This window comes from Vombatus ursinus, unplaced genomic scaffold, assembly GCF_900497805.2.
Source record: "Vombatus ursinus unplaced genomic scaffold, bare-nosed wombat genome assembly UNPS02000577.1, whole genome shotgun sequence".
Lineage (NCBI taxonomy): Eukaryota > Metazoa > Chordata > Mammalia > Diprotodontia > Vombatidae > Vombatus > Vombatus ursinus.
Genome location: NW_020940355.1, coordinates 7,057,720 through 7,070,256, shown reverse-complemented (window position 1 = coordinate 7,070,256; position 12,537 = coordinate 7,057,720). Strand labels below are relative to the sequence as shown.

Genomic DNA, 12,537 nt, shown 5'->3' with positions numbered 1-12,537 from the left:
ATGCTTCATCATGATGTAGAGGTGCTCCTTGGTTCTTGAGCACAATGCCAGCAGAATCTAAATTCTGGCAGGTCCTACCAATCAAATGATCATTCATACAACATTTACTAAGCAACTGCTATGTGCCAGGCACAGTTACAAGTGATGGGGAAACAAAGATCAAAGTGAAAGTCCTTCCCCTCAAGGAACGTACATTCTAACAAAGGAGACAACACGTAAATATGTAACTACAGACACGATATATACAAATGAATATGAGGTAGGTGGACAGTGCACTAGCAGCCTGAGGGAATCAGAAAGGCTTCAGTTAAAAGATGGCATTTGAATCTTGAAGGAAACCAGAGATTCTAAGAGGCATAGATAAGGAGGAAGTGCATTCCAGACACGGGGCAAGTGCCATGGCATGGAACATGAGAATTTTTTGTACAAGGAATAACAAATAGGCTTGACTGTAAAATGCATTGAGAGGAGGAATGTGTCAGAAGACTAGAAAGGTTGAAAGGGTTCAGATTGTGAAGAGATTTAATGCCAAACACAGTTGTTTATATTTAATACTAAAGATAATAGGGAGCCATTGGAGTCTTTTGAATGGAGATACTACACGATCAAATTCAGACTTTAGGAAAATCACTTTGGCAATTATGTGGTAGACTGGAATGGGGAGAAACAAGGCAATTAGAAGTGAGGTTGGAAGCCAGATCGCAAAGGTTAAGAAAAGAGGAAAAGTAGAGGCACCAAATGTAGATGCTCTTTCATGAAGATGGCTGAGGATACATAGGGCTGAGGCTGAGGAGGGATGTATCAAAGGTTTTTTTTTCCTTCCCAAAGAATGGAGATGTGGGTGTTGTTTTAAGCAGGTATCAGAAAATAAGAATATCTAAGTGTGGGTGTGTAGTGGTGTGGCCAGTCTGCTGGAGGTAGGAGGATATGGAACCAAGAATATATGTAGAGAAGTTGGCTTTGGCAAAAAAAGGGCCATCTCTTCATCAGACTGAAGTAATAATAAAAATGGTGGGAGATGATGCCAATGACATAAGGAGAGAAGACAGCTCTCAACAAATGGTTTTGGGTTTTTTTTGGTAAAATGTGAGATAAGAGACATTTGCATGGAAAGTTTGAGGGCAGCATGTGAACCAATGAAAACTGTTGGACCAGCATGGATTATCCTCCTCCCCAACAAAAAATATGCATGTATACAGAGACCAGGCATTACCTTCATCTTTCCCACCACACTTCTTGTTATATGACAGAATTGTTTTGTGTATCTCTGTCCCTCATTTTTCACTAAAACAATTTAGAAAACACCCTCATTTCAATGGTCCCCACTGTGCTACTATCTTCCCCTATGGATCACAGTACAATCTCTTATTGATGCCAGCTGGCTCTCTAACACTGGACATAAGATTAGGCCCTTGTGGGGCTCTGGGCCTTTGAAGTCCAGTTACTCCATGGGTATTACCCATGACCAGGGCAAAGGGAGCTACATACACTGTTCAATGTTGGGATCTACTATCTTCTACTAAAAGTCTTAACTGCTAACCCTGTGTAGCTCTGTTGCTCTTTATCCAAACTGCCCTACAGAGCAGAAACTCACAACAGTTGATGTAGAGAGTAGGATAGAAAGGGAACCAGTTAGAGAACGGTAAAAGTAGGGCCCGATTGATATAACAAATTTGTAACTGACCTAGTCAGTGGTTGCCTGACATCCCCTAGGAACAAGTAGGCCTGTTGGGCAGGGAGTAGGCATAATCCAGGGCTGGGATTTGATGAAGGGTGAAGTCAAGGGAAAAAAGGATTCAAGAGTACATGTGTAGCATATATAACCTATAGCAAATTGCTTGCCTCCTCAATTGGGGGGTGGGGTGGGGAGGGAGGGAGAGAATTTGGAACTCAAAATTTTAAAAACAAACTTAAAAAAATTTTTTTTTACATGCAACTGGGGAAAAATAAAATACTAAATAAATAAAAGAAGACAAATGTAGAATTGAACTGGTTCACAAAGAAGTTAAGAATTGGAAAGGAGGAAAGTGAAGTCAAAGCAGGGGTGATGGCCTGGCAAAGTACTGAGGAGGAGAGATTGCTAGTTGTAAGGAAAATGAATAATTTGGAAGAATTTAAGATACAGGGAGAAATGTAATGATTATAATCAGATAAAGGAATTATATACTTCTCCATTCTTGCAGTGGAACATTCGTGGGTAGCTTATGTGTCAAAATATTAACAGAATTTAATAAACAAACCATTAAAGTTAAGCGCACTAAGAATTACAACTCTCAAGAGATTATTACCTTACGTAAAGAAATGTAAGATCACAGATATGATGAAACCCATGAAACTCCAGCAAAGCCTTGATTAATCAAACAAACCCCTTTCATTTCAAATTATTAAAGAGTCTTCCTAAAATGTAACCTAAGTACAATATACCAAATAACTTTATCTCTGGATCATGATTTAAAATATTATCATTGTAGATACACAAGACTGGGACTGAGTTGAATCCATATTGGTCCCTGAAAGCAAACTTTATTGTGGAACATTAGTTCCTAAGGGTTAAAATAGAATTGAAACTTTTCCCTAAAAGTAGAAAAAAAAAAGTTAAGTAATTGAGAGTATTGATGAGAGGTTTTTTTTTTAGAAAAGGCTAAAGTTTTTTATATTTACTAAAAACACAAAGCAGTAAGTTTTATTCAATATAATTCCTACAATTAGTTTCCCAAAAAACAAGAAATGGTATAAAAATCAAATGCAAAAGACCAAATATAACATTCAGTACTCACAATTTTAATTTTTTTTACTGACAAGTTTCACAGGAAAAAAAAGTGAAATTTTATTTTAAAATCGGAAGTCAGTTTGGGGATCTGCTTTAAAGTTAGTTTAATGTAGCTTACTCCAGTCACCTGAATTAATAAGCATACCCTAAAGGTCTAATAACTTTCATCCAAGAAAAAAGTCAAATATAACTTCCTATTAAAAGGAAACACAAGTGCCAGTATGCCACATGGAAAATATCATTCAAACTCAATATTTCAGTAATTTACATTGTCCCGTGATGCAAAGACAATGAAATGCTTCTTATTCAAATGCTTCAAAGGCCAAAATGTTTCCCTTTAACAAATCAAAATTGTTTCAGAATTAGATACAGGTTCATCTGACAAAATGATTTAAGATATGGTCTATATAAAATATAAAATAAAATGTGTTATTTTAGTCTCATGAAGAATCACATGCAGGAGAAATGATTTCTGTTGAGATCAACTAACATCTTGATTGGCCAAAAATTTTATACTCCCAACAGCCCTGATGTGACATATCTATCCATTAACGTGAAAATAAATGTACTATTGGCTTTTTTGAGCAATACTTTTAGTCACAGGGGTTGTCCGCTGCTGACGAATACTATGTAACGACATTACCTTCATTTGGCATTTGTTTTGCTTCTGCATCAAAAGTATTCTGTTTCCTGTGTATAGTAATGTATTTTATGCGGGCAAAAATCAGTTAAATGGAACTGAGTTCAAGTTTATTATGAGCTGGAGGTGGTTATACTCATCTGTGCCTTTCTCCGAAGTTTCTGAAGCAGTTTTGATTTATGTATGTGCTAAAGTTAATCCTTGAAATATAAAATGTATTTGCAGTCATATTATATAGCTAGCTACAGGCAGATTATATTTCCTAAGCAAAACAGGACTAAGTGGAAAAGAATGAGTAAACTAACTACTCCTTCAGCATTATCTTCATAACTTCCATTTCCACTGCTCCATCATAGCCTTCTGGCAAAACACTGACACTTCATGTTATAATTCTAAAGATACATAGATTTAAAAATTGATTTGCACAAAGAAATATGAAAACCTTATATACAACAAATCTGTTTTTAAAAGTACAAAAATAACATCTATGCCAATTGTTTTATCATGCTGATAATTTGCAGTACATATGTAAGACAGTTCAGATTTAGTCACCCAAATATTTATAGCATGTATACTGTATATCCTGAATATAATGAACACACTACCCTAAGTTTAGATTTTTAGTCAGAATGTGTATTCAAAATATTTTCTATACCAATACTGCAATAACCCAAACTCTGCATATAAGATGCCAATACTTACAACAACTTTTGTTCTACTTGATTAATAAAAGCATTTCATTAGCAAGCTACTAATATGAAGCACACTAAAAGTTACAACAGTCCAAGAGTCCATTACCTTATAATAAAGAAATTCAAAATGTACAAAATACACAACTATAAAAAAAGCAGGGACCATTCATTGCCATGCAAAAATCTTAACTAATAAAACTGCATAGAAATGCAATTTAAAAGGGCGAACTCAAACAAATTTTTACATAACACTTATGACACAAAGTCAGCAGTCAATTCTGCTTAACACAATGCTTAACCAACAAAGATTTAGAAAAGGAAATACATTCTTTTTGCTGGTGTTTATCAGATCTTTGAATTCACGGGAACAATCCAAATCAGCAGCCTTTATAAATTATCTCTGTCTCATGAAATTAACTGAAATGAAAAAGAAACATATCAGATTCCTATACCCAGAACTTAATACTTTGAGTATGTTGCATAGAGGTGCGAGTGGGAGTCAATGGGGACCATGAGTGGCCTTGAGGCTGCAGGTTCCCCACCCCTGTAGGTATAGAGAAGAAAGAAATGTCTAATACATCACCAAGAGGAAAGCAGTGTATTCTAAGAACCCAGTTAAGAGTCACCTTAGTAAAAGACACATACTACAACAGGAAGGAGAACTCTTAATGGCAGCATGTAATAAGTCACTTTCTCACATATTCATGGATTCTTTCTTTCCTCAAAAATTATGTATGCAACAGGAACAAAAACATACCATCTATTCTTCTACTTATTTGAAAGGAAAAAACCACAATGATATAGTGCAAAAGAATAATAGCAAATGTGTGGAATGACAATAGGAATAGTGACCAAAAGGTCCTCTGAGTTGTAGCCCTAGTTGTCACAAACTTTCTGTACCTCTTAGTCCTCTCATTTGTCAAACAGTGAGATTAATAATTTGCTCAGCTCACAGAATTAATGAGAATGAAATAGGGGGCAGTTAGGTGGAGCAGTGGACAGAGCACTGGCCCTGGAGTCAGGAGGACCCGAGTTCAAATCCAGCCTCAGACACTTGACACTTACTAGCTGTATGACCCTGGGCAAGTCACTTAACCCTGACTGCCTCCCAAAAAAGTGGGGAAAAAAAAAAGAGGACGAAATAGGAATGTATGAGAAAATACTTTGAGAAGAATTAAGGCAAGCTTAATGTTCTAGTTATATAAAATGCAATCAAACTTGGCAGAAATGAAAATATTTACCTCTTTAACAGTCTTTTTAATGAAATCTTTTCTTTCAGACAAATCATAAGCAGGATAATTTTCATAAACCTATAGAAAGCAACAAAGGAAAAAGAATAAAGACTGTATCATCAAAATATATATTTTGTACCTTCATGTAAGAGATTAGTAATTCACTAGATACAAGTATTGATAAATGTGTGGTAAAAATTAAGAAATTTTAACATTATACATTTCCTCTCTTCTAGCATAATTCATAATCCTTATTACTAAAACTATGAGTATGTGAGTGACCTAACAAGAGTTTTGCTACTATGCAGATTAGGTATTTCAGGTTGTTAATTCTCACTATTTTATTTCCTCTTATAAATGCCTTCTTATTTCTTTTTCTACTATGACATAGATAGAAATCATTATCTTAAAAAATTTACATTATTGGCATTTTGCCACTAAGAAGTATTTTTTCTTGATGAAAGATAAACCTGAAAATGCATTAGTCTCACTATAATTACACTTTGTTGTCTAGAATATAATGTGGGCCCATACTGAACCATATTTTTAGGGGTTCTGACTAGCCAAAATATTAGGATGTTATTTAGTATAAGGCAATACTAAAGTTGGGCAGCTAGGTGGTGCAGTGAATAGAGTGTTGGGCTTGGAAGTCAGGAAGACCTGAGTTCAAATATGAATTCAAACACTTAATAGATCTGTGACACTGGGCAAGTCCCTTTTGCCTCAGTTTCCTCATGTGTAAAATGAGCTGGAGCAAGAAATGACAAACCACTTCAGTATCTTTGCAAAGAAAACCCCAAATGGAGTCACAAAGTCAGCCACGACTAAAACAACTGAACAACAGTAGAAATACTGAAATCTGGATCTGAGGACCAATTTAAAATAACACTTTAATACAGGGTAGCTAGCATTACCAGGCAATAAATTTCTTGCAAGTGAATTTATTGGAAAACAGGAGCTTACTCTTGAAGTATAAATATAGTTTTCATCACTTTAAATGGAAATAGTTCTAAAACAGATTTTGTTGTTATTCAATCATGCCTGACTCTTCGTGATGCCATTAGGGGTTTTCCTGGCAAAGATACTGGAGTGGTTTGCCATTTCCTTCTCCAGCTCATTTCACAGATGAGGAAACTAAGGCAAACAGGGTTAGGTGACTTGCCCAGGGTCACACAGCTAGTAAGTGTTGAGGCCTAAAATTTTAACTCAAGTTTTCCTGACTCCAGGTCCAGCACTCTATCCAATGCGCCACTCAGATGCCCATTATATTACATGCTTGGAAAAATAAGAAAGTGACAATGCAATACAGTACAGAACAGAACAGTGGACTCAGGGTCAGGAGACCTAGGGCCTCTTTCTAGCTCTGCTGTTAATTAGTTTATGTGAACCTGGACAAACCACTCATCTCTTTGGACTTGTAAAATGAGGAATCTAGATTTGATTATCTCTTACCTCCTTTTGATGACTAAAATAAACAATTTTTTGAAAAGCAAATGCTGAATATTACCTTTTCTTGGTGAACCATGAACATTAATTATTGTACATTCTCTATCTGCCCTTAGATGTTCCTTGATTTTTGAATCTTTGTTTTATTCATTCATTTAAAAAAATCTCCCTTCTTGTGAAGTTGTCGTTTCTTGTTGCTATCAGTCAACCTAAGAAAAGGAAGTTGGTATAGTGCAAAGTGCCTTGAATGTGTAATCAGAAACCTGGCTATATATACCAACTTAGGTATTTACTGGCCTGGGTGTCCCTAGGCAAGTAATTTTACCTCTCATGTCATCACTTTCCTCATCTACAAGATGACAGGTGGACTAGATGATTTTGAATGTTCTTTTCAGCTCTAAATCTATGTTTCTAGAAACCTGCCACTAAGAGAGCCTCATTCTTTTCTGAGTTGCTGCTTGTAATGTGCTGTGAATCAATGGGCATTTATTAAGCTTTAACTACATGTGGCTCTCTGTGTCATGCATCATCAGGTTTGTTCTTTGCTACTTTGTGATTACTGTGTGCCAGGTACTGTGCAAACCAGTGTAAATAAAAGAATCTTAGCTTGAGGGGAGATGCAGCATCAGCCTCCTGCAACAGGTGAGTTGTGAGCTAATTCTGGAAGGAAGCTAGAAAGTAGAGTAGAGGGGTGGGACATCATTCCAGGAGGTGGGAGATGAAAAGTTTTGTAGGGGAAACCCTAAGTAAGCCACTATAACTGGATCGTAGGGTATGTGGAAGGGAATAAAGTAGAAGAGAGCAAACATAGGAAACGTTACATAGAACCTGAGAGCACAAATATTGTGGAAAATGTGGATGAGGCTAAAAAGAGAAATACAAAATCACAAATGATATTATTATCACAGACTGTATGGCCAGCTGGAGAACATATAGACAATGCTTCCCTTTAGGGATCACAAAACAGAGATGGAGATAATATACAACAACAGGCAAGGGACAGGTTCTTCAACTATCCAAACCTCAAGCCGAACTATGCAAAAAAGAGAGAATCTAATAAATTGACTTGCTAACAATTCCACCTCAGGAAGTAGATAAAACAATGAAAGCAGAAGTGTTGTTTATTTCACAAACTTTTGAGGAAAAGCGTGATATGAGTCCACAGACAAGCAATCTAAAAGACATTAATTATGCTCAGTGATGGGAGGTCTAAACCAAATTCTAATTATTAACAATTGAAAAAGGAGATATCTAAATAGAGCAATGTAACTTCAGAGAAAATTATCTTATGAACTTAGATTTCAAAAGCAAATATGTAAAGGATAAAAGAATGGACAAATTACCAAGAATGAATACAGAAAGAGAAGCATGAATCCATAAAATTAGTTTTAAGACTAAAGCCCAGATGACTATATTGGCTAAAAAACTGCCTTTTTCTTTCTTTTGAGTCTAGGTCTTCAAATCTTGCCCAGGATGAAGTATAGCAAGTACAGCAGCCACCCATGGATCCAATTCCACTGGTCCATTTCCAAACTGGACCCCCTTGCCTATCCTTAGGGAGCCTGGTAGTTTCTTATTCCTGGAGCCATATCATACTGGTCCTGCCTGTTAATTTTGAGCTCCTTAAGGGCAGGACCTGTCTTTTGCCTCTTTGTAATGCCTGGCATATAGTATGTGCTTAATCATTGTTTACTGACTGACTAGACTTACTGCAAATACTGGATCAGCTTCAGTCTACTGTAGCTCGAAACTGATGAACTCAAGGGATCACAGGCATGTGTCATCATAGCCAGCAAAATACAAAACCAAAAAACCCTATGCTTTAAAGCACTGAGAGTAAAGCTTCCTGCCTGCCATATCCTCATCAATGTTTTCAACAACGATTAAGATACATCCATATACACACATACTTCTTCACCCCTTACAGTACCAAATTTCAGTGCAGTTTTAAATTTTAATACATTATATACACACATATATAAATATGTGAATACAGTGACACATAAAATACATTATCATCAAATATGTGGATGGCATGAGAGATATCAATTAGAAATGATGATAGAATTAAGATTGAAAATGATCCTTCAACCACTCTGAAGAGCAATTTGGAATTATGCCCAAAGGGTTATAAAACTGTGCATACTTTTGATCCAGCAATAACACTGCTAGGTCTACATCCCAAAGACATCGAAAAAAAGGGAAAAGGACCTATTTGTTCAAAAAATATTTATAGCAGCTTTTTTTGTGGTGGTTAAGAACTGGAAATCAAAGGGATGCCCATGAATTGTAGAATAGCTAAAAAAGCTGTGGTGTATGATTGTAATGGAATATTGTTGTGTTATAAGAAATGACAAGCTGGATGATTTCAGAAAAACGTAAAAAGACTTACATGAACTGATGCAAAGTAAAGTTGAACAGAACAAGAACGTTGTATACAGTAACAGCCATCTTGTTCAATGAAAAACTGTGAATGACTTAGCTATTCTCAGCAATACAATGATCCAAGACAATCCCAAGGACTAATGATGAACAGTATACTATCTGCCCCCAGAGAAAGAACTGCTATTGATTGAATACAGACTGAAGCATGCTATTTTTCACTTTCTTTTGTTCTTTTTTTTCTTTCATTCAAGTCTTCTTGTACAGAATGATTAACATGGGAACGTTTTACATAACTGCACATGTATAACCTACTTCTGACTGCTTACCATCACAGGGAGTGGTAAGAGGAAGGAGTGTGGGAGGGATAGAATTTGGAACCCAAAACTTTAAGTAAAGTTAAAAATTGGAAAAAACTAAAAAATTAAAAACAAAATGATCCTTTAAAGGAAGGAACTCTGACAAATTGACATGTAACATCCTGCTTTCTAAAGAAGGTTCAAAAGACTTGGCTGCTTTAGCGGACCACAAGTTCAATAGCACCGTGATATACCCAGCTAAAAGACCTAATGAAACCTTAAAGTGCGTTAACCAAAGTATTTAGAACAATAGTCTCCTTATACTATGCTGGACAGGTCACATCTGGAGTACTACATTCAATTCTTCTGAGCAATAGATAAAGATGAAATTTGATGAACTGTGTCACGTTAAATGAAATTCAATTAAAGGAATGGGGTAATGTTTAGCCTGAAGAAGAAAATACTTCCGGAGTGGGGAAGAGTGTAATCATAGTTTCAGTACTTGACAGTTAGTTGGTAAGTACAGTTATTAGATTTATTCTCTTTAGCTCCAGGACAGAACTAGAGTAAATAGGTGCTACAGGAGAGGTAGATTTTTTTCTATCAACTAAATATGCCACAAAATGCTCTCTCAAAGTAGTGCTCGCCTTGTCAACAGAAATTTACAAAGAGAAGCAAGATGACTTTAAGTCTAATTTATTTTATGAAAGCAAACTTTCACTGGGGAAGAAGCTGGACTAGATGACTTTTACAGTATTTTCTTTCTTTTCTTTTTCTTTAGGCAATTGGGGTTAAGTGACTTGCCCTAGGAAGTGTCAAGTGTTTGGTTTGAGGCCGGATTTGAACTCAGGTCCTCTTCACTTCAGGGTTGGTGCTCTATCCACTGCGCCACCTAGCTGCCCCTAGAGTATTTTCTAACATTAAGGTTCTATACAACTTCAAATTTAAGACATTTGTACAGTTCTTCAAAAATCACAGCATAGCTACTTAATAAGTACTAGGTAGGAAGTTTGGTGGCATATTATACCACAGCATGAAATAGTGTTTTTCCTTATCACACAGTGAGGCAGCTTTATTTAGATGAGCAGTAAAAGTACGAGCTTTAAAACCGTTAATTATACAAAATATCTCTGGTCTTGGCTAAAAAATAAGAGATCGGTATGGATGGACACAATATATAGTAATCAATGACCACACAATCTAGCATTTGATTAACTCAAAGATCCAAGCTTTTGGGGCAAGAACTTACTATGTGACAGAAAATTACTAGGAAAACTATAATGCTGTCTGGCAGGAAATGGGCACAGACCAACATCTCACATAGTATACACCAAGATGAGGTATATGATTTAGATGTAAATGGTGATTATCATAAGCAAATTAGACAGCATGAAAATATTTACCTGTCAGACCTATAGAAAAGGGAAGAGTTCATGACCAAGGAAAAGACAGAGAAGATCACAGGAAGTAAAATGGATAGCTTTGATTACATGAAATTAAAGTTTTTGCACAAACAAAGCCAATGCAGCCAAAATTAGGAGGAAAGCTAGAAACTGGGGGAAATTTTTATAGCAGGTTTCTCTGACAAAGGCCTCATTTTCAAAAATATAGGGAACTGAGCCAAATTTGTAAAAATAAGTCATTCCTCAATTGATAAATGGTGAAGAGTTTTTAGAAGAAGAAATTAAAGCTATGAACAGTCACATGCAAAATGCTCTAAATCATTACTGATTAGAGAAATACAAATTAAAACTCTGAGGAACCACCTCACACCTATATGATTGGTTAACATGACAGAAAAGTAAAATGACAAGTGCTGAAAGGGATGTGGAAAAGCAGGGACACAAATGCATTATTGGTGGTGTTGTGAACTGGTCCAATCACTGTAGAGAACAATTTAGAACTATGTCCAAAGGCCTATAAAATTGTGCATATCCTTTGATCCAGCAATACCACTACCAGGTCTGTATCCCAAAATAGATCATAAGAAAAGGGAAAAGGTCCTATCTGTACAAAAAATATTTATAGCAGCCCTTTTTGTGGTAGCAAAAAAAAAAAAAAAAAAAAAAAGAAATTGAGGGCATACCCCTCAATTAGAAAATGGCTGAACAAGTTATGGTATATGATTGTGGTGGAATACTATCGTGCTATAAGAAATGACAAGCAGGACGGTTTCAGAAAAACCTGGGAAAACTTATATGAACTGATACAAAGTGAAGTGAGCTGAACTAGGAGCACACTGTACACCATAACAGCAATCTTGTAATACCAACTATGGAAGATTGCGCTACTCTAAACAATACAATGATCCAAGACAATTCCAAAAGACTCATGATGAAAAATGCTATTCACCTTAGAGAAAGAACTGATGCAAACTCTGAGTGCAGACTGAAGCATACTTTTTTCATCTTCTTTAGTGTTCTTGTCTTTTTTGGGGTAGGGGCAGTGGGGTAACATAGCTAACAAGGAAATGTTTTGCATGATTTCACATCTCTAATAGGTATTACATTGCTTGCCTTCTCAAATGATGAAGGAGGGGTTGGAGGGAGAGAATTTGGATCACAAAATTTTTTAAATTGAATGTTAAAAATAAATGAATGAATAAATAAATAAAAAATTATACAAAATTTCATCTGTGCTTAAGATTTCTTTTCTATATGACATACTAAATGACAATACTAGAGTCTGAAAGTAATTTATTAAAGAAAAAAGGACTTCAAGGAATTTATTAACTAAAACAGCAAATTCAAAAGTATGCACACATACCTCTTTGCAAATCTGTTTCATTGTGACTTCTTCCAAGTTGGCATTGGCCAGAAGTTTCTTTACAGTCTCTTTTAGTTCTTCATCTGTAGGCGGTTTCTTCAGCTTTTTAATTAAAGGCTCATCATCTGAACTATCTTCAGATTCACTTTCTAAATTTAGAAAACATTTTATTACAGAACCCAAAAGATTTTCTTAGCTAGAAAGGCAATTATTTTTCAGAAAATAATCCATAAATAAGTATTAGGCTTGCACTGTTTGCATGCATATAATTCTTCATCACTTCACTAATTACCATATGTGAATGGTGAAA

General features: G+C 35.7%; 1 protein-coding gene across 1 annotated transcript in view; it reads right to left on the bottom strand.

The window, feature by feature from the left end:
• Positions 1 to 2,765: 2,765 nt before the first annotated feature.
• Positions 2,766 to 12,537, bottom strand: part of DEK (DEK proto-oncogene) — a 32,111-nt gene continuing 22,339 nt past the window's right edge. Inside the window, exons 9-11 of the mRNA XM_027844960.1 lie at positions 12,228 to 12,376; positions 5,344 to 5,412; positions 2,766 to 4,519 (exon numbers count right to left, since the gene is read on the bottom strand). Coding sequence (XP_027700761.1) covers positions 4,508 to 4,519; positions 5,344 to 5,412; positions 12,228 to 12,376 — 230 coding nt within the window. The 3' untranslated portion in view covers positions 2,766 to 4,507. The remainder of the gene's footprint in view (positions 4,520 to 5,343; positions 5,413 to 12,227; positions 12,377 to 12,537) is intronic.